The sequence below is a fragment of the Styela clava genome, chromosome 1 (genome assembly GCF_964204865.1).
Source record: "Styela clava chromosome 1, kaStyClav1.hap1.2, whole genome shotgun sequence".
NCBI classification, from domain to species: Eukaryota; Metazoa; Chordata; class Ascidiacea; order Stolidobranchia; family Styelidae; genus Styela; species Styela clava.
Genome location: NC_135250.1, coordinates 1,535,478 through 1,559,160, shown reverse-complemented (window position 1 = coordinate 1,559,160; position 23,683 = coordinate 1,535,478). Strand labels below are relative to the sequence as shown.

The 23,683-nt window shown below is 35.3% G+C and overlaps 2 protein-coding genes across 4 annotated transcripts in view; both read right to left on the bottom strand.

The window, feature by feature from the left end:
• Window positions 1-23,683, bottom strand: part of LOC120346998 (uncharacterized) — a 45,061-nt gene that overhangs the window by 6,966 nt on the left and 14,412 nt on the right. The gene's annotated exons all lie outside the window — the stretch shown is intronic.
• Window positions 693-23,183, bottom strand: LOC120331418 (uncharacterized). 2 transcript variants are annotated; one of them, XM_078115970.1, is made up of 3 exons: window positions 22,816-23,183; window positions 11,090-11,242; window positions 693-10,207 (listed from the first exon to the last, which is right to left on the bottom strand). In XM_078115970.1, the coding sequence occupies exons 1-3, from the start codon at window positions 23,147-23,149 to the stop codon at window positions 9,864-9,866; spliced, it is 831 nt and encodes a 276-aa protein (XP_077972096.1). In that variant the 5' UTR covers window positions 23,150-23,183; the 3' UTR covers window positions 693-9,863. The 2 variants fall into 2 exon arrangements, with proteins under 2 accessions (XP_077972096.1, XP_077972091.1); XM_078115965.1 differs by lacking the exon at window positions 22,816-23,183 and adding an exon at window positions 12,584-13,037.

Sequence of the window (23,683 nt, the reverse complement as noted above, 5' to 3'; positions counted from 1 at the left end):
ATTTCCACTAGGTGTGTCATTCTGTGTCAAATAACAACAAGGCAAAGAACAACATAATATTGAAACGATCGTTATGTCCACTAAACGTGTCCAACAAAAAAACTATCGCTATGTCGACTACGTGTCCAATAACTTTGTGTCAAACCACGCTTAGTACAAAACATATATCCCCCCAAGTCATCAAAATTCCCCCACGGTTGGGAAACGTTGGGTTATACCAGGGGTGGGAAAGATTCTTGGACCAGGGGCCCAAAAGTTTGCCCACTCAGACTGGCGGGCCATGTAAGTGTGACGTAATAATTTACATGTGATCGCACACGAGGTGATGGTGTGAAAAGCACGTCGAATCGTGTGAGCAAGAAAACGTAGTTTTGTTACCGTGAACATGAAAGTCTGTGGCAACCTAAAATACAACTTACACAGACTACGAGCATAATCTAACAAGCCTATTGCATACTGAATTAACGGGCCGGATTTGCACCGCGAGCAGTAGTTTTCCCATGCCAGGTTTTCTACTGCAGACCAAATTTTACGTTTGCAGCGTGCGAACTGGTCAAACAACGCGTTGCGCATCATAATCAGAATAGACTTGCTTTTGCTTCAGCTGTAATCCGACAACAGACCAGAATACATACCATCATGTTTGTCAGTTGCAGCTTGAATTCAAACAACAAATCTCCAAACACAAATAATTTGTTACCAAAATTTTTATTACGAAAAAAGCAAAAACAGTTATCAATAACAGTACATTGAACGAACGAAATGGAAAAAATTTAAAAATTCACATCACACATGATTAAACACCCTGGCATAATCAAAAAATAACATCCTTACAAAGTTACATGCAACCACTGAAATAATATTAAGAGTTGATAAATCATTGCAACAGTGTGATGGAGCTAATTTATCAAACAAAAGAGGAATCTTTGCACCGAGGATGTGAGAATCTAAATAGCTAAGTTATCTGCAATCTTATATCACAATTAGGATGTAATTTTAAAGGGTATGGTGAAATTTACTCACAGAAAATCATAAAAGAAATCCGGAATAAAAATCTTAATATACATTAAATGATTTTGGTCCAATATTAGTTTTAGATTCATTCAAATTGAGTACCTCAGACATTTTCATTTGCACCAATTATAACACATAGTTAGAAAAATGAAATTAAGCTAGCAAAATATCTAAAATATTGACACAAGTCACAGAAAATCCGATTACATGTAAAATACAATATCAAAATGGAATAATCAAAGCACGTACAATAGAGTAAAAAGAGCCATTGAATGAGTTGAATTGATCAGTTGATGTGACTACTATGTGATTGTTGCATTTTATTTTAAAGTACTTTTACAGCTTTTTCTAAAACGCACACAGACAGTGGAACTAAAACAGCATGTTTGTATTGAAAATATGGTTGTGTTACAAACTTCCTTCCAATACAAGTAATGTGAAAATATTGGGATGCTGTTCCATCCACTAACCAAGATGGAAGTAATTGAAACATGGTTTCTGATCCAAATCAAATCAATATCCTATTCCTGAGTACAACTGATAAACAGCAAAAACCATTTTGAAAATATAAATCAAGTAACCAATGCCATATCTTAAAATGGAGGACAGTCATGTTCATACTTGAAAAAAAATTGAACATGGTTTTTGGATGAACGCGTGTGAAACACTAGCTTGGTGATAACATGCGATAATAAATCAAATATGAAATCTAGAGTCGATGTACAAGTAAAACACAGATGTTCTTACTCGAATAGTTCAAAATTGCAACCAAATTCAATTTTAAATATTTTCTCACACACTAAATCAGGGCTACTAAACTATTTTTACCGAAGATCCGCATACAAAACTTCAAATTTATTTGGGTCCGGTGTTTCCAGAAATTATATTTCGGTATCTCTAAACGCACGATTCCTCGACCGGCTAATGATTATTAGCTAATCAAAATTGTTTAATATGGCTATAGTTCTTTTCATATGTAATCAAAACTATAAAAGTCATTTTATAAAGTGGGGCTAATGATCCAAAATAAACAATTAGATGTGATCCGAATCAAATACTCGGAAGGTACGAACCCGGACTGCGGTCCGCCAGTTGAGAAGCCCTGCCTTAAACCATGAAAAAAAATTGTAACAGCTAAAAATAATTATATATGACAGTGCTACATGTTTCAATTATGTATACTGTATACAGCTACTAAATCTAAGAAGCATTTTGGGTGGTCAAACATGAAAACTGATTTCAGACTATTTCAGAAAATGTCATTACAAGCAGGATTCAATACAACTAATGGATCAATATTTTAAAACATTGTTGAAAATATCCAACAAGTACCGTTTTTCGAAATCACATACAGATTTGTAAAAACCGTTTATTAATTTTATTCAGTAATTTGAAATTAAATACAGAAGAACAGTCATGTTTACACTTGGCAGACAATGACTGATTGAAATGAGTTAACTCACCTACATATCAGTAACCTAACTTTGTAAAAATAGTGCTAATTGGTCTACAGCAAGGGTGTGCAAAGTGTGGCCCGCGGGCCGAATGCAGCCCGTAATGGAAAATTGTGCAGCCCGCGGATAAGTGACAATTTTGAATGGTGCGCGGCCATCTAAACTAGTTTTGAAATTTAGTTGGATCTGGTTTCCTTTGCGTTGCAAATCTCATATCCGAGTTCAATTTATTATCTATGCCTATGACCTACAGCGTCCTAACAGCGAGGCGAACAACACGATTCACAAAGCTGTCCCTTGCTGAGCAGTAAACAATTTAAGGAAAATGCGGAGAATACGCTAATGAATTTGTAAGAACGGGCAATTGAAGATTAGGCAACTGGAAAGCAGTTTAAAAAAATTTAATAATATATAGATACAAAAGCTAAATGAGTTTTGGTTCCAGCCTATCAATTGATTTGGTCTAAATCTAATCTAGAATAAGATTTGACAGAAAATTATTTGACAAAAATTAAAAAAGTCATGGCCTCAAATATGGCACTTTCCGGTAACATATTTATTTCTAAAATGCGCTATTTTGTGCCTGCAACTAATAGAAAGCCTATGATAAATGACGGTCCGGCCCGCGGTTTCACTCAGTTATTGATATTTGGCCCGCCCGCGAAAAAGGTTGCACACCCCTGTCTTAGAGCCCACGGAGCCCCCGAAAGGGGGCCACGAGTCATAAAAGGTTGAGAACCACTGGTCTACAGTATTAGAAGTAATGACAATGACAATACTATGGAGATTTCTTTGTCAATCAGAATTGTGCTAAATACAACATAGGCAACAGATTGACCATTGAAACTATCAACAGAATGTAAAAGAAATATAAAAAAAAATTAAAATCAGGACAGTATCATTTTTTTATTGCTACACTACATTATCAGCTGTACAGAGATATAAGAAACATACAATAAGGATTAACAACATGCCAAAAGGCAAATCACCATATCTGGCTGTACAAGGTAAATGATTCTCCTGTGATAGGTAAGTGAATACTAACACATACAGAATTTTTCGTTTAAATTCGGATTGTTCATTTTGAATAATCATAAGAATGTAAAAATTGAACGCCAATACTATTTCATTGTACTACTTTCCAACTGCGATACGATATATGAAAAAACGCTAAGTCATAGAAGTCCTAATTTTTTTTAAATTGCAAAGTAAATTTATCAATACCATATATTGTTTTGGCCCTCACAAATGTATTGAATGAAGTAGAAATACTTGAACAATTACTGAGAAAAAAACACTAAACCCGTTTAGAATATATTGAGAACTAACTTCATACCAAAATTGAAATGGTAAAGGGAATTTTTTTGGACACCCTGTGTGATATAACTGTATTCAAAAGTTACGATTGTGTCACTGGACAGCAGATCACAAAAAATAAAATAAAAAGGTGACCGTACATTTGAACCCATGTACATTTGAACCCATGCGTATATCCACGGGTTCAATCTATATGCGGGTGCTAAAACCCATGGGTTAGGGTTAGTATGGGTTTAACTAACCGTGAAACAAAAAAAAATCCATAGGTGCAATAGCATACAGGTGCAATTGTCATGGGTTCAAATGTACGTGGGTTCAAATGTAATGGAACCAAATTAAAACTGTACTAATTGATCTATGTATAAAAATGGACCTACTATTTATTTCAAACTGATTAAAAAACTTATTCAACAACGAAGTATTTTTTGATTGTGTTGAGATTGACTAACCAGTCATGTCGAATATAAATGAAATACCCAAATACATTTAAAATTGATTATATTTGATATCTTAAATTCTTCATTTTAGAATATTCTCAGTTGTTATATTCATCTTTTTAGCATCTTAAAATCTGAAAATAATATTAAAAAAAGTGTTTTGACATAATTGAAAAGGTTTTGTCTCAACTATCTGCTTTTGCCAAATAACATACATAACAATTTACGATGATTTATGCAGAAAATGTTACAATTCGGAATATATTCAATATTCCAAATACTATTGCAAACTATAAGCTTTTGGGAATCCATGATTCTTTGTTTGATTTTCCATAGCTAGCAGATTTGCTATAATCATATACACTGCTGAGCTCACAAAAATATATCAATAATACGAGTCAAATAAAACAGTAAATAGACCTGTACATGGATTGGTTATATATGTCCATGTATTTGAATAAAATTACTGGATAACTACTATAATACCTGACAAGAAATGATAAAAGTCAGTGAAAAGTTTTTGACAATAGGATCAAGCATTTTATGACTTTGTTTACCAATGGGATAAATATGAACAACTTTATCCAAAAAAAATTTCTGTTTGATATTTCAGAATCAATACATTTTAAAATGGCACAAATCCATCTCATATATAAGCCAAATTTCAGAACTATACAACAAGCTGAAATTCTAGAGCAGTGATTCCCAACCGTTGTGGCTCGCGGCTCCCTTTCAAACGCTTTAAGCACTTATGGCCCCCTGTTTATAACATCAGTGGAATTTATAGTGTTATTTTGATTGGCAGACGTTAAATCCCATTGTGTTCAAACAATTCATGCTCAACAAAGTGAAAACACTCTGTGAAATAACATTATCAAGCAATGAAACTAGGAAGAGCTGGAAGTTTTCTTGCAAGGGAAAAAGTAGAATCAGTTTTGCGACTAGCATTGTGGCCCCCTTGGGGGTCAAAGGCCCCCGTTGGGAACCACTGTTTTAAAGATTCTATTCTGCTATTCTAGATTCAATACATTTCAAAATACCGGTAACATAAACTCTTATCCAAGTAACAGAATCACTTTTATTCATTCCACAGTAAATTTTGACATCCGAAGATTAAATTTTATTTCGAGATATTGAACCTTAAATCTTGGCATCTCGTTTGACATTTTCTATGCAAGAGTAAAAGCTATAGAAAAGCAGTTATTTTCAATATTTAAGAATAAAGAAGTTACCGTAAATGAATTTTTCATTTGTTTTTATTTCCAAATTCACACCATAAATGTGAGGCCTTCGAAAGAAAAAGTGATTAACAAGCCAATTATGCACGAGAGTTTCAGAATGCAGAGTATCACAATACCGAGATAATATCACACTTTAAAATCCATTTTCAAGTTAGACTTTCTATAAAGCTCATCGTGGTTTGAATACACAACTATTTTCAAGTATAATGGTTGTTATCAAGTAAAATATGGTGTGTATTTTGCAAGGGAATAGATATAAAGCCTCAGCAAATAACTAGAGTTTGTATACAGAGTACAAATTATAATAAAAAATGGGTGCTCCTGAAGTATGCGAACCAAGATGGCGGACATCGGAACGTAACATGGGTAACAGGTTAGGGTTAGGCGATAATTTTTTTCCAATTTTCCTTATTTTAGTCCTATTATCAGTTCGAAAACTAGCCAAGAGCCTCCCGTAGTATTTATACCTTAAATTATGTCCTAACCCTAACCTAGTACACATATTACATTCCGATGTCCGCCATCTTGGTTCGCATACTTCGGGAGCCCCAAAAAATAATTGTTCGGTGCAAATTGTTTGTAATTAAAAGCAGAATTCCCTTTACAACAGTGGTTCTCAAACGGTGGGGCACGGCCCACAAAGGGGGCGTAGACATTTTTTGAGGAGGTGTGAAGCTGATTGAAAATAAAAAATTTGTCAGATTTGATCTTTCCCGCCTTATTTTGGACATTTACATTTCTTTAGTTATTATTTACGTTCCATTCATGATTTTCATGAATAAAACATACTTTCGCCTTACTATCTGTTATTTGTTGCTTATTGTTAGCTGGTTATTTTTGAGGTGGGGTGCGAGACTTGACAAATTCTAAAAAGGGAGCGCGGCTTAAAAAGTTTGAGAATCACTGCTTTACAATGTTGCGGTGGATGATCCGAATTTTGATGCTACCGAAGTATGCGAACCAAGATGGCGGACATCGGAACGTAACATGGGTAACAGGTTAGGGTTAGGCCATAATTTTTTCCCCAATTTTCCTTATTTTAGTCCTATTATCAGTTCGAAAACTAGCCAAGAGCATCCCGTAGTATTTATACCTAAAACTATGGCCTAACCCTAACCTAGTACAAATATTACATTCCGATGTCCGCCATCTTGGTTCGCATACTTCGGGAGCCCCATAAATTTTCTGAAGCAACTCAAAGAGTTTGCATACTCGCTGTTTGCAATAAATCAAAAATATATTGAAATAACACACAAAAAAATTTGACAAAATTGCCGTAAAACAAAAAATTTAAGACTGCTTTCACGTGGCATGGGCAGCTGGTACTAAAAACATTTCGCTCATATATGAAACTGATTGGTACCATGATTTACTGAATTACAAATTGGCAAATTTTTCGTGGTACGAATGAAAAGGATTAATAAAGGGCTTGAATTCATATATAAAGAAACCCACAATGATATATATAATACCTTCAATACTTCAAACCTCAGAACATTGAAACAAGAATTTACAATAACATGGTGACACAATAATATATCAGAATATATCCTGGAAATTCACACATTCTTGTTAAAACCCACAAAAACTAGTCATAACTGGATAAAACCGGTCTAAAAGAGATATGACAATGACATTGCTTCAAAGAATTCATTCTTGTACTGAATAGGAATGTTTTCTATAATATTTCTACAAAAATCAAGTTAAAAGCTACATGTAACCTGATAAAACTAGCATACATATGAAATATATTGCAGTTTACATGAAAAAGTTTATTTGTATTCGTGAGACTTTGGAAAATCATGCTATTCATATATGAAGATGTACATAAAATCATCCAGAACCGGTTAAAACTGGTATAATGTTAATAATTTGAAGTTTGGTTGAACACAAGTGGGCCTATGGAACCTTTTGCTAAATTGCTGTTGCTGTGTGAAAAAAATTTCTGAAAATACAGAATATTTGGTTTTTAAATTTTTTTTTATTCTCAAATTTGTGCATAATATTTTATCCCAAATTTTGCGTTTTTGTATAAATATCTCCTTTATGCAGCATTCAGTACATATCTTTCAACAGTTGATTGGAATTGTGCTTACATTGCGGCAGCCATTGTTCTCTTATTTCGGACAAACTATGAAGATATTAGCAGAGATAAAAATATACACCGATTAAAAACATCAAATGAAAACATAAAAGTAATGAGCTTATTAAAAAAGCTTTAGAGAGAAAACACAAGCTGGCAAATGATACCAAAAGTGAATTATTTTAAACATGCGTTAGTTTACCTCTGACAAGGTTACAAACACTCACTCGGAAATGAACAAGATCCATCTCTGAGCGAATTCGTAGCAACTGTGAAAATGCTAAACATCGCACCATTCATCAAATATTTGTGACTCGAACCACGACGATGAGTATAATCAGATGTTCATCATTCAAAGAGCAAAACGCACAAAATTATCAATCTCTTCAAAATTCATAAAAAGTGTCACATATTGAAGCTTGCTTTTGTAACAAAGTTAGAATATTTGTGCAAACTGCAAGTGACATTGAACAATGCAGCTCGTGATTTCTTACTCCTAGAAACACCCAGATACAAAAAAAAAAGTACTGGACACTGGACAGACACATTTGTGAAAAATTACATTTACATTACATTTTGTGTACCTGTAAAGAGACTTGTTAGGAATGAAAAAGACTAAAAGAAAATAAAAAGATCCTCTATCCCTGGTTGAAACCTGTAATCTATGATAATTTCAACAATGCAGTGGTCGTTCGATCTCCTTATTGCCAGTGGCTGCTCACAGAGAACCTTGTTCGGAGATAATGTCCAAAAACTACTCATAAAAATGGCTATTCAAAACAGTCAATCACATCAAGCTATTGTGAAGTTCTAGAATGGAACATAGTATATTGTAATGAGTCTTATTTGAGGTGAAAACGACCATTGTGGAAAAAAAAATAGTATAATGCAGTGGCTGTGTGTTCTCCTCTTGTATCAGTGGCTGTTAGTAGAGAATCGTGTTTGGAGATAATGTCCAAAACTACTCATAAAAATTGCTATCCATACCAGTCAACCTGTTGTAAAGTTCTAGAATAAAACATACCGTAGTATATTTGAAAGAGCTTTGTACGAGGTAAAAATTCTTGAGAACAACTTCACGATGCAGTGGATTATTCTTAGGTATCAGTGATAAATGTCTCAAATAAAAAAAAAACACAATGATGTTCATACCGTCTATAAAGCCTGATTTACAGGAATATACTCAGAATATTGTCACATAAAAAGTGAGTTCTAGAATGAAGTGTTTCAATTGAATCCATTTAAAATTAGTTTCATCATTTCTGGTTTTAGTAACCCTAGTAATTCGACATAAGAATAGGGCTGTCCAAAATCGAATATTTTTTTGATTCGAATCTAACTGACTAATATTGCACGATCCTAAATCTGTCTCTATCGTACCATAAAAACTCCCCTTTTGATAACGTAGGTGCAGTTACATCTAAATTACTGCTGATATTTTGCATAATTATTTCATTTCAAATATTCGATTCACTTGGACAGCCCTACATGAGAATCGCAGAATGTATAGTGATTTGTCCAGTTTTGCCATTTATGATTCATCATTATGTTCAACAATGCAGTGGCTGCTAGTAATAAGCGTTGTATGAAATATAATCAATGCATAAAAACACAGATTCAACAAATCATAAAGACCACTTTCACTGGTGTCAAACAATAAAAAACAAATGCCGTGGATTCGGAAAGTTCAACTCAATTTAGTATTCAAATCTATTTGAAACTCAATCGAAAATTGAAAAAGTTTCTCCAATGTTCTACGTTAAGGCCATTTTCAGAAATAAATCATTCTCGATTGAGTTGTTTCAATTCGAACATCAGAATGAAAATTCATATCGATTTAAAATTGGTGCTAAAAACACTTCTTCTATATTGCAGATCATGATCAGAAACAAATCAAGTCAAGATAGGTTCGAGATTCAAATATTCCAATCCAAACATCAAGTTGATGTTACAAACAAGGATGTCTACTAAATGGAATTGAATCTCGTATCAAAACAGGAAATATTGATCGGGATATTGATTAAAAATATTTCTTCCACTGTTTCAGCCCACATTCAGAAAATAAATCAAGTTATTTTATCAAGATTGAAATGTTCCATGAGACATCAAAATCAATGTTACAATTACAAACTATGATATCCAAATGAAATTGAACAGTTGAAACAATTTAAGAGGACATCGATTCAGAATTGAAAATGTCGATCAAAAGTTCAATGTAAAAAAGTGAAAATGTTTTTTGTTATCGATCAAAACTGAAACAATCAATACAAAATCAATATTACAGACTTCGATCCATTTCCCACTTAGATTAAACAACTCATTCCTCCATTCCATCCTTGATCGACTTGTATTTCTGCATCAAGATTTCCATTTTTCTTTCATGTTCCTTTTTTTTCATTTCATGCTCTTTTTCCATCATGATCATTTTCGTTTTGTGAGCATCCGACGATTTCCGGAACTTGTCTTTCAGTAATTTCATCTTCAATTTGTGATGTTGACGTGCTTGCTCCGATAATATATTAACGAGATCCGAACTAATTGCGCTCTTCTCAAAAGTTGATGTTCGCCCCATTGAGAAATCGTCGATATCATCAAAAATGTGCGGCTCCTCTCGTTCTGGGCTCATCATTGGACTGCCTTGATCAGTACTACTGAGATAACCTGTAATACAAGGCATATTTATAAACCAGTGGTTATCTAAGTAGAAGCAGAAAAATAAAAGTGGGCCAGAAGAGGGAAGCGCCCGCAAGGGCCATTACCGGTACGTAAAATTGAAATACCAAATTGTCAATTCCCCAAAATAAAATTGCTATGAATAAATGTGTGCCTAAACTATGACGTGACAATTGGCAGTATCTGGAACACAAAAAGAAAAAAAAAACATAGTGTTATTTCAGGGCTCTCGAAGTATGCGAACCAAGATGGAGGACATCGGAATGTAATATGTGTACTAGGTTAGGGTTAGGCCATAATTTTAGGTATAAATACTACGGGAGGCTCTTGGCTAGTCTTCGAACTGATAATAGGACTAAAATAAGGAAAATTGGAAAGAAATTATCGCCTAACCCTAACCTGTTACGTTCCGATGTCCGCCATCTTGGTTCACATACTTCGGGAGCACCGTTATTTCTATCAAGTTCGATGGGCCATATCAAATCGTTACGAGGGCCATAATTGACCGCGGTTTGGGAACCACTGTTCTAAACTTTAGGCACTTTGCGTGAAAACTTATGCACGAACAGGCCATTTGAAACAGTGTTTGTAGGAAAATTGAATTTGATGTTCAGCGTCAAGATAGCTAAAGGACAAATACTATTCAAAAAAATCTTTTTCAGAAAGTTCAAAATCAATTATTTCGCGCTGAAATTATGATGCGAAGAACGATCAATTTAACATGTAAAATTCCAACATCTGAATATTTGAAGCAAATATACTTCGGAACGCTTGTTTTATGTACTTGAACTTTTCAAATTGAAGATGTCGTCGATACGGGTATGAAGTGAATTTCAAACTCAATCCTTCATTATTTACTACATGACTCACTGGTTCCAATTTCTGTAAATTCCCAAGATTTAGGAAGATCATCAGCCAGAGATCGATATTCATCCGTATGTTCTGAAGAAGATCCCAAGTAACCACTAGAGGATGATGATGAAGCAGTTGAAGACTTGGGCTTCTTAACTGGAGAACCGAGAGCTGAAATGAAATTGATCATGTTGAAAAAGAGAAAAATATACTTTATAGGCACATGATGATATATATTGTTTATGAGGGAGAAAAACCCAAATTCTTAAAGATGTGTACATATTCGGAAGTAAAGGAGACTCATCTCTGAGCAAAGTTACGGGTACTCACTCAGAAGTAAAAGGAGACTCATCTCTGAGCAATGTTACAGGCACTCACTCAGAAGTAAAAGAGACTCATCTCTGAGCAAAGTTACGAACACTCAATCAAATGTAAAAGAGACTCATCTTTGAGCAATGTTACAGACACTCACTCCCAAGTAAAGGAGACATCTGCAAACAAAGTTAAGTCACTCACTCAGAAGTGAAGGAGACTCATCTTTGAGCAAAGTTACAGGCACTCACTCAGAAGTAAAGAAGACTCATCTCTGAGCAAAGTTACAGGCACTCACTCAGAAGTAAAGGAGACTCATCTTTGAGCAAAGTTACGGGCACTCACTCAGAAGTAAAGAAGACTCATCTCTGAGCAAAGTTACAGGCACTAACTCAGAATTAACGGAGACTCATCTCAGTGCAAAGTTACAGGCACTCACTGAAAATTAAACGACTCATCTCTGAGAAAAGTTATGAACACTCACTCAGAAGCAAAGAACACTCATCTCTGAGCAAAGTTACGGACACTCACTTCTGAGCAAAGTTACATGCACTCATCCAGAACTAATGGAGACTCATCTCTGGGCAAAGGTATGGGCACTCACTCAGAAGTAATGAGGACTCATCTCTGAGCAAAGTTACGGGCACTCACTCAGAAGTAATGGAGACTCATTTCTGGGCAAAGGTATGGGCACTCACTCATAATTAAACGAGACTCATCCCTGAGCAAAGTTATGAGCCACCATTGAAACCTTATAGAATTATTGTGGTGCATTACGGTTCATTGTTGCATGAGCTAAAATCGAATTTAATGTTGCCAGGTTTGCGATAATCAACAAATACAAAAAATTCAACAAAATGGTATGAAAATGCAAATATAAAAGGTGTCATAGCAGGATTTAATCAACGAAAAAATTTAAGATTTTATTTGTTTTATGATTTAATATAACTGTAAATATTATTCTAGGATATTTATGCATTTTCCCCCTTCCTCCCCGAAAACTAATATTTTTCCTGTTTCTGTGGCTGAAATAAATTTTATGTAGTTAAATATGCCTCCGCTCTTCAGTGGTTGCCTGCAACAGATGGAGTTCTGTTTAAAATAGTCGGAAGAGATGAGGACTTTAGTGCAGAAAGGGGCGACAGGTTTCATGGTATTAGGCTAAATTTCTTCTACTTTTGAAAATGATAGAGTTCTTACATCTAACATTCTTGCACACGATGTCAGCAGAGCTCTGAATTTGAAGAAGTGAAGTTGTTTGAGAATCTATGAATGACGACGACTGGCTTTCTGAAGACGGCCGAGAATCTCCTATCGAACGACGACGTTGTTTTATTCTTTTTGCCATTTTCATTTTTTCTTCCGATTTTACTGCCAAACTGCGATTCTTGCGTCTTAAATTTGAGGCGTAATTTCTGATTTGCTGAGCCGTTCTTTTACCTCCTTTCGTCGTTGCATTGAATGCGTTTGCGACTTGGCGATACATCGCCATCCCGTGTCCGTAACCATGTTCCGGTTTTCCGTGAATCAACAATAAATGATCGATCAGTTTACAATCTTCCTTAGTATTATATATAGGCATCGTGCAAAATTGTGTTTTCACTTATAAAAATGAATTTTACACCTATTGCTAAATTCATAAGAATGAATTCATTGTTTTATCCATGAAAAATTTATCCAATTTCACAGAGAATAAATTATCAGTTAAAAATTTTTATAATCAATTCAATTTCAACAAAATTCAAAAATATGCATTGGGTATTGAAAACAGCATATTCCAACAAGATAGCATTACATATTGCTTTTCATAATCGTGTTAACCAATGTAGGTAAGTGTTTATGGTTAGCAAAATATAGTCTGACAGCAAAGAGCCTAATTAATCTCTGTACTAAAATTCAAAATTGTGGATTGTTCAGAATGTATTCTCCATCGCAAGAAATTTAATATACTGCTTGGAACGTGATTTCCAAAAGTCTATTTTTCTGAAAATACTGAATGTAACTAATTTTGAATGCTATTCCAATTGTTTCTGGCATTCCCTAGATCAGGGCTACTCAACTATTTTTACCGAAGATCAACCTATCCAAGATCCATACAAACCTTCAAAAATATTTAGGTCCGGTCTTTCCAGAAATTATATTTCGGCATCCTTAAACGCGCACTTCCTCGGCCGGCTAATGATTATTAGCTAATCAAGATTGTCCATTACGCTATTATAGTTTTTTTCATACATATTCAAAACTATAAATGTCATTTTATAAAAAGAAACTTCAAAAGTGGAGCTAATGATCCAAAAAAGAATTAGGTGCGGTCCATCAAATACTCGAAAGGTCCGGATTCGGACCGCGGTCCGCCAGTAGAGTAGCCCTGCCCTAGATAATATAAACGTTACCAAATTTGGTTGCGGTTCCCTGAATGCTATACTCTGTAAATTACCAATTGATTGTCCCGCCTCTTTCATAACCAAGCCCAAAAAAATAACACATCCTGATATTAATTTATTAATGAAAAATCACTTTAAATATGAAGCGCCATCAGATATATTTTAATCTACCAATCCATTTTCATCAAACACCAAGCAATAAGCTTTATCTTACATCAGCTATTCATAATCTGACTAAACAATGGCATGCCCCCAATACAATCAAATGCTAATATTAGCATTGGGATTATCTCCACAGCAGAGAAAAGGAGTGACCAACATTTCACAGCGAATAATATCAAGGAATGGACAAATGCAAAAGTGATGACACAAGACTATATTTCACTCTATACATTTTGAGGGTAACAGTTTTAATCTTTAAACTTCAGACTTGCGAATAGTCCAACACAGCGTTTCGCAAATTGCGATCCGCGAGCTTTTTCGGAGTGTTCCACAGGACAGCGACGGAAATTGCAACCAAATTGGTTACTATGGCGATCTCGGCCATACTTTGGCGCATCCTGATAGGCCGGTTGTGCAAATTGATGCACGAAGTGATAGTGAACCCATTACAAAATTTTTTGATATCTTTGTGTTCCGCTAGGCGTGATAATAAGCATAGGTGTTCCGGGACAAAAATAGTTTGAGAAACGCTGTTCTATCAGATGTATTTTGAATGATGCCCACTCACACATTTGATTCTGAACAAGGCCCTGTAAAGCATCGACTTATATCTAGTCAACTTAAGTTTATTTTTCCAACAAGTCAAAATAATACGTAAGCACAAATTGGGAAAAAATGATAATTACAGTTTTACTGGAAAAGGGAAGTCGCGAGGAACCAAAGCTGGATATCGGAGAATCACCCCTGGGGTTCAAATATCTAATTCAAAAGTCATAAATCTAGAGTTTTGAAACTGATATTGACGGTAAGTACCGTATGAGTTATCCAACTAACACCGCTTACTAATTAGTGGAGGTTATATTAAAAAGTAACAAGACCAACAGATGGATGGGAAATTCCACACCTCAACAAAATCACTTGAAGCAAGTGCTATTCCAAAAAATAGTCTAACGGTATGTTGGAACTACTATTTACGGAGGATTGGAATCTTTCTGTTTCAGCATTGCCTACCCAATTTATGACACCCTGATTTTACTCACCAATAAAATCCAGATTGTTTTACAATGTTTAGATTTTATTTTTGACAGGTTTAAAAATTAAATGAAACCATTTTTTTTTCTGACTGTTACCGTAATTTGGCTAAAATAAATAGTCTAACCTTTAAATAAAAATGTTCCTAAAATCAAGAAATTAATAATATCACTTAGTTTCATCAATATACCCAAATTTCGTTATTAATGCAGTTTATAAATAATCGAATTATTTCGAACTTTTCCGGTCCGGAGGAAAAAATTGAATTTATCTATGAATAGAGGACTATAGTTCACTGTCTGATTAGATCTGATTATCATCTTTCCTCTTCCCAGGTAAACTATAGACTGGTAACCGTACAAGAGACAGTGGTTTACTATACACAAATTATTTTGTTCTTCTCTGCTACAATGTAATGGATGGGGAATCCAATATCGCATTGAGAAAGCATTGCAAAGCAGAAATTTTAGGTACTCCTGAAGTATGTGCACCAAAATGTCGCATAACCTGAACCCTAACCTGGTGCACAACCTGAGCCATCTGGGTGCACATACTTTAGGAGGTCCAAATTTTATTTGCAAACTGAAAAGTTACTCTGATTAGTCTCAGAAATAATGAAGCACGTCATGTTAAATGAAAATATCAAAGAAAGTTATGGAATCAATAACAGAATGAAATGATCATTGGAAATAAATCATTGATTAAAAAAGGAAATAGACAAAATCCGGTTACATTCGTCTGAAGCAAATAATTAGTTGCTGTATATTCTCGCATAGAGGCCAACCCCCTAAGACTGTAAATTCACAAAAATTCGCATATTCGACCCTACAAACATGCAAGCAATCATGTGTATGACAGACAATCACAGACTGATAGCGTACCAAGTGCAGCTTGACATGTGTGCTTGCACATTCTCATCGTGAGGACAGTTAAGAGTTTTAGCTGTTGGAATTAAGGTAGGATAATCAATCCACTTTCACAAGCGAGTGTGTGTGTGTGCGCGCGACGCGTTTTATCATGAGAACTTGGTATGGTTTTGAAGCTTTTGGAATTACCGGCAAGTCAGCATAATATCATCTCGTTGCGTGATCAAATTCTGATGCGTGAATGAGCCGATTTTTTTGGTGCAATCTGAGTCATGCGCGTATAAGACGGTCCCTTAGTTTGGCAACTTTTTTTTTTGAGTTCTAAACTCGGCCTATACGCGATCATATACGGTAATAATATACCGTATTTACTCGAAATTACGCCTATATCGAGAATAGGCCGACTCCCTAAAAACGGCCTTAAAACAACAATTTTATAAAAAAATCGCACATAAGCCGGTCCTACAAATCGTTACGCGTCGGAGGCCTCAAGAAAAAGAACAAGAACAAAATTACTGTAACGAAAACATTTCTCACGTTTATCGTTTCTGCATGTTAGCAAGGGCCGTAGGTGGATTATTACCCGTAACTCTTACTCGTTAATTTATGTTAATAAAGTATATATTGCCTTTTATGCGTCGTGATTTGTATTAATGGAAGGGATTGTTGTCGGGAGTTTAAGAGAGTCCCTGAGTCAGCATAAAACAATTTCCTTTGATTGTTCACAACGCGGTTAATTTCGGTAAGAGACCTTATCACCACCCCTTAGCGGATAACATATCGTAAAGGTGATTAAAAGTCGCGTGCTGTTAATTGCCTCTACGGCGATAGTGCACCAAATAATAAAGTTTTCACCACGAAACAACTGGCCGTAAATCGACACAGTTGCTGTTATGTAAAAGAAACAAGCGAAAACAAACAATCACAGCCTGTACAAGCGTCACGTGTTAAACAACCAATCACAGACTGTACAAGCCATCAGCTGTATGATAAGACAATCCACTTTCACAAGCGAGTGTGTGTGTGCGTGCAGTGGCGCAGCCAGGGGGGGGGGTTTCGGGGTCGAAACCCCCCATTTTGAATTTTCTGAAAAGTGAAAAAGTTGCCGATAACACGTGCAATTGCCTTCTGCTAAAATCGCTGTTCGTTTTCATCAACGCGGCATGTTATTTATGCCGTGAACGCATTTTACATTGGTGTTTATTCTCTTTAAATCACAAATTTGTGCCGCGGGAACAATGATAATTATTTTATTTTTGTACCCGCACGGAAATGTGAAAACTGAAAAAGCGTGCAATTGCCTTCTGCTAAAATCGTCCATGTTTTCATCAGCGAGTTATTTAGGCCGTAAATGCCCTTACGTCGGTTTTTATTCTTTCTAAATCATAAATTTGTGCCAGGATAAACATGATAATTATTTTATTTTTGTACTTTGCACGGAATTGTGAATTCGTGAGTTATTATACGTTCATCGGTGGCGAGGTTCTAAAGACAAAAGAAGGAGTAAACCGCGATCTAAATTTGATTGAAAAGCGGCATTATAAAATACTGAATATAAAACCGTAAACACCGTCGCAAAAGCGCAAAATTTCGTGTGCCTACATTATGTTTGGTCGCCGTTTAGGAACATACCGTCACTAAAATCGAAACACGGTTGATTGTGGGTGGGATTTGCCTTTTATCCATTACTTTAAAATTGTCGTAGAAAATTTTCGTGTTATCATTAAACAAGGTTGCAAACGCGATTTTTCCTCGGTTTGTGATGATATATAACTAAGATAATTAATCCGAAGTATATCCATCAATTTTTATTGTACTGAAATAAATTTTACTCTATGAAAATTTACAGCAGATTTACGGATTTTTCAGGAGGTTTTATCTTTAAAAATAATCGGAGTGTCAGCATTGCGATTGAACGGAGTCAATGTTACAAGCACATCTCAAATTTGTCGAGTTTGCAAAATAGAAAAAATACGGATCAAAACAATATATAATAGGCGACGGACATATACCACAAATTTTTATTTTTATGTCGGCAAATGGCCGAGGTATTTTAAAATTGTGAATTGTAAAAAATTGTTTTGTTTTGTCGACGCAAACGCTGGTTAAATTGAAGACAATTAAATTAATAAAGCAAGACATTTTAAATATGCCCTTATCAGTCACGAATTGATTACTTTGCACAACAGAAAAATCATTTTTCGTTGTAAACGTCACTCTTTTGAAAAGTGGCGTAATCGCGGGGATGAATATGTATTTTTGATTTAACGATATACTTCATATGCATTTTCATTGTACTTTTCGGGATTTTATATCAGTTATTGAGATTTTTCTAACGGCGATATATATAACGAGTTGGCAAGATTTCAAAAAATACGTATTAAAATTAAATACACCGTTTAGCTCATATTTTTATGTCCACCGATTGCCGTGGCATTTCAGAGAACTAATGTTTTAATTTTGGCGTAAGAAGATGCAACCGCGAGTTACGTTGGACACAATTAAACTAATATATAAAGACATTTTAGAATTTTGCAGTTGTCAGAGATTGAATATTTCACGCGACAAGAATATTCATTATACGCTGAAAAGTCGTCCCTTTAACGAGCGCGTAATGCGAAGACTTACAGACCGCAATGGGAATTTATGATTATGAAACCCCCCCCTTTTGAAAATCCTGGCTGCGCGCCTGTGTGCGTGCCCGCTTTTTATCGTGAGAACTTGGTATGGTTTGAAGCTTATGGAATTACCGGCAAGTCAGCATAATATCATCTCGTTGCGTGATCAAATTCTGATGCGTGAATGAGCCGATTTTTTGGTGCAATCTGAGTTATGCGCGAATAAGACGGTCCCTTGGTTTGGCAACTTTTTTTTTTGAGTTTTAAACTCGGCCTATTCGCGAGCATATACGGTAATTAAAATATAAAAATCAAATAGTTAAAAATGTCGGACCTAACCGGCGTTTAAACATCTCTCAGAATACAGGAGCTCTTACCTTAGCAGTGAATGCTGGCAGAGAGCCTTGTTCAGAACAAAAGATGCATAAAACATTAAAAAGAATAAATCATTAAACCATTGAAACCTGGTTGAAGATCTTGGGTTCGAACCACAAGACTACAATCTCACCAATTTTTTGAGGGGGCATGAAGATAATTAAAAGTACCGTATTTGCTCGATTTGTAGCCCGGGCTCGTATTTTTTTAAACAAACTAACCAACCGGGCCCCTATTCAAGCACGGGCGCTTGTTATTTTTAAAGTAAAATTGCGACGCCCTATCAATATTGAAACGACGTACTTGGGCGTCGCGACGCCCAGTTTGAGAACCACGGTGTTACGAAATCAATGCTATCTGTCTTGTACTTGAACGCCTAAGGCGTGAGTGTTATCTACCAGCGCTCAAAATTCAACAGCGTTGTGACAAACCGCTTCTTATTTCCTATTGTTCTCTATCAATGAAAAATCAGCTTTTACATCGGGCGGGTATTCAAGCACCGGCCCTTATTTATTTTTATGTTCTGTTACACGGGTGGCTATTCAAACGGGCCCTTAATCGAGATCGGGCGGTAAAACGAGCATATACGGTATGTTAGATTTGATCTTGTCCGCCTTATTTTGGATATTAACATTTCTTTATTTTGGATATTTAGGTTCCATTGACATATTTTTAACGTGTTTTTCGAATAAATCATACTTTTGCTTTATGGTACTATCTGTTATTTGTAGCTTATTGTTAGCTAGTTATTTTTGAGGTGGGCGCAAGACAATTTCTAAAAAGAGAGCACTGCTTAAAAAGCTTGAGATCCACTGATCTATGATATTCCATATTTGAAAAATTAATACTTTTGAGAATGTTTTTGAATCAAGAAGAACCAATAACAAAGCTTAATCATATGGCGAACCACAAACTTTCTTCCACTTACAGGTCTATGTCAGCTACGGGAACAGTTAACAAGATATTTTTGAATGCACTTGATTCGAAGATGCCAACGAATACATTGACCCTACTGCAATGGTGCAGTGTCTTGCTATTTTATCACAAAGCAGATTATATCTCAAAGATAAGCAAATGTTATCTTGAAGATAAGCAAACGATTGGGAGTGTATTTTTAAAGCTTAGCACGGTACACCAACCATTGAGCCGAGTGTTGGATTGAAGCACGGCAATAAATCACTCTCAAATAAAGATTCACCAAAGCAAAACATCCAGAAACATTAAGCCATTTATTGCAAAATTATTAGTATTATTTAAAGCAGGGCTCTTCAAAAGAAGGGTCTCCTCCCCGGTGGAAACAGTACTAAGACCCACCACCCATCACCAAAGAGCTAACATTCGATCTTTTGTGCGTGAATATGCAAGCACATCGGTCTCATTAAGCGTATTAGTAATTTTTTAGTAATATGTTCCGTAACATTTAATTTCACTTTTTAAAATTTACTTTCGGAGGGTCGCAAAAAAATTTGGCTTGCCAAGCGGGTCATGATGAAAAAAGTTTGAAAAACACCGATTGAAATCAATAAGCAGCTGATACTAGTTCGCAGTTTGTTTCCACCAGGCTATCACAAAGAAACAAATTCTATAATTCGCCAACGCTTTTAAGTCAGTTAACAAGCCAAATTGAGTTCAGGATAGGATATACATATTTATCCCAGGAAGAGGAAAGGCCAGCAATCCTTGCACATGCAGGGTAATCAGAGCCAGGAGGGTGGTTTTGTGGGGTCGAACCCCCCCCCCTCCCCCCATTTTGAAATGTAAAAAAATGAAATCATTTTTCTGTATCCTAGATAGCAATTTCCCATAGCTTGAAATGCTTTTTAGACCCCAAGACTAATAAAAACATGCGTATTCCAGCGTTCGATCGGACACGCTAGCTGTTTCGATCCAACTTGGCAAAAAAAAATTCCCAGACCCCCCCCCCCCTTTGAAAATTTCTGGCAGCCCCTGATCAGAGGTGCGGTGGCGAGCATATTCCTAACGCTTAGCACACCGTCGAGCAGAGTTTTATTGCGGTATTTGTGGTTTTTCGATGACATCATGAATCTAGTCAAAATCATGCTCAAATGCAAGGCGCAATATTTAATCTTAATATTATTTTAAAAACATTATGAAAAGCTGTTTTTAAATAAAGCATAAAGATTTGATGCCACATGAGAGTAATAATAAATAATTCTTATTTGTGATAGTTTTACTAAACACTGACGCAAATATATTACTTTAAATTTTCGCTTGACCAGGATTATACTTCCTCAGACAGGCATATTTTAATTATGAACTTGTGATGAAACTTGATCAAGTGGTGATGAAACACGATCAAGTGGTGAAAATAAAGAGAGACACCTGCATGTCATCTATATGAAAGTAGCTTTGATTACACTATTCAAAATCAGTAACTAAGCCAATGGTTCTCAAACTTTTTGACTTGATTTTGTCAAGTATCACACCTCACCTCAAAAATAACTAGCTAACAATAAGCTACAAATAACATATAGTAAGGCAAAAGTATGTTCCTTTCAAAAAACATATTCAAAATATGTGGATGGAATCGCAATCTCCAAACAATAAAGATATGTAAATACACCAAATAAGACGGGTAAGATAAAATCTGACAAATAATTTTATTTTCAATTAGCCCTTCAAAAAATTGGGAGCACGACGCACCGTTTGAAAACCACTGGGCTAGACTCAAACAACTAACCCTTTAGGTGTGGATATGCAGAGCAGTCATGTCATATTATTGTCAAATTAGTGAGCAGTAAGTCAAATTTATGAAACATCCATTTTATATAACAAGACAAGAATGAAATAACGAACACGATGGCCAAATAACTAATGTGACCGCTGAAACACCAGTAAAATGTTAAGCAGAATTGTCATATGAAGTTGTCATCGAAATTTCCTGCAGCAAACAACAAAATTAAAAAAATGAAACTTTTTCCATTTTCAAAATACTGGAAATTGATTGGTCAGTATTCTTGAAGAAAATTTTTTTTGTTTCAATTTCAACAAGAAGCACCAATAATTTAACAGAACAACCATAAATATTAGATTAGATTCTCTCTAAGTCACCAAACCACATTTATGTACACACCGATGACAACAATGTAAAAATGTAAGCATTATTAGAAAGATTAACAACACATGAAAAATGAAAACCTGGCAACATTAAATTGATCTTAGCTCATGCATTGCGGTTTTGATCTAAAGAGGTTTACAATTTATTATGCGGCAGAAATAAAGCAGAGAAGCATTTTGATTAAATGAAGCCATGCAATGCTAGTACTTCAATCAAAAAACACCTGCAAAGCAAACACTATTTATGGAAGTTATTGTGGCTTTGATTCTCAATCGTTTCATTGATTATATATGATCAAGCTCATACATATGTTTACCTGTCATTCTACATGGTATGGAATTAATGAATTACTTTGTGTGAAAAACTTCGAGCCTGAAATGCTGTATTTAAGGTAAGTATATGCCATGAATAATATCATTGAGGCAAATGGTTACACAAAGCATAAAAAGAATTTACTGCAAAATAGTTTGGTTTGCTAAATAGTGAGGATATTTGGAAGGTGATATGATTTTATTTGATGATATGTCAAACAATTATTTCTTCCAGTTAAATCTACTTCAGTTACACATTTTTCAACTTATGTTCGAACTGCCTTTTAATTTTGTCTCCTACTAAACAAGACGAATCTTAACATTTCCTAAAACAGTACTGGGCACAGTTCTCTGATTCTAAGAAATGCCCTACATTAAAAGACATTAATCATAACAGTTAGTGCGAGCTTTTAACAAAAATACAGCAATTTTAGACATGTGACGGCCGCGATTAATTTAGATTATTATCAAGACAAGCATGGTGGATACGAAGCATTTGCCGTTATGCCGAACGCCCTTGGTTGTAAGACACATGCTTGTTTTATTGAACCAAAATGACATGACATTCTTGGAATATGGAAACTGTGCCCTGCTGAAAAGCTTACTATCTTTTTCCTCGTCAGATTGTAGAAGATGAAACTCATCAGGTGGTGGAGGGAGCACTAACTGATTCCTTTGAAGATCAATTTCATCATTGTTAGTTTCAGATTTGATAGGATACGACACCGCGCACTGCCTTTGATCGTTGAAATATGCTCGGATCTGTATAGGATTGCGTTTAGCGCTGCTCGTAACTGCGTTAAAATCATTGCAAACTTTTTCCCAAAACTGTGATTTTTTCACTTTGCTTGCGTGGCCATATTTTGTGAATAAAATTTGCAATGTTTTGTGATCTTCAGCCGTATAATAACTAGGTTTTGTTCTACGAGCAATTGGCATTGTTCTGTTATTAGAGTTAACACTAAAAAACAAGGAACATGGCATAATTAATTTCAGAAGACAGCAAAATAGATCGAATAGATATTTATACAGAGTAACTTATGTAGATCCCTAATCACCCAAATAAACCAACATATACCATAGTTTTACTGGTTGAAGCTGACTCAAAACTCAAACACAGTGTAATAATGACCCCCCCCCCCCCCTGAAATTAGGAGACCAATGAATATATTCCAGTACCATTTTGGCTGTCACCAAAAAGTAATGAAGCATGCTCAGTCAAAATAATACCGGTACCGGTATCTAAATCTTATTTTGGTATTTGGTTTTATATCATTCTGCCATTTCTGCATTTAGACCTCTAGATCTCCAGGAATCAATGAAGCATACCGGTATCTGGCCAGAACAATCCCATTCTAATAACAATGTACTGATGCTGCTACATTTATACTTCATTGATCATCATAGTTCTGCTACTATTTTCAAATGCACATCCAATTGCTGAATTGTGGCAACTACAATCTGCAGCTCTTG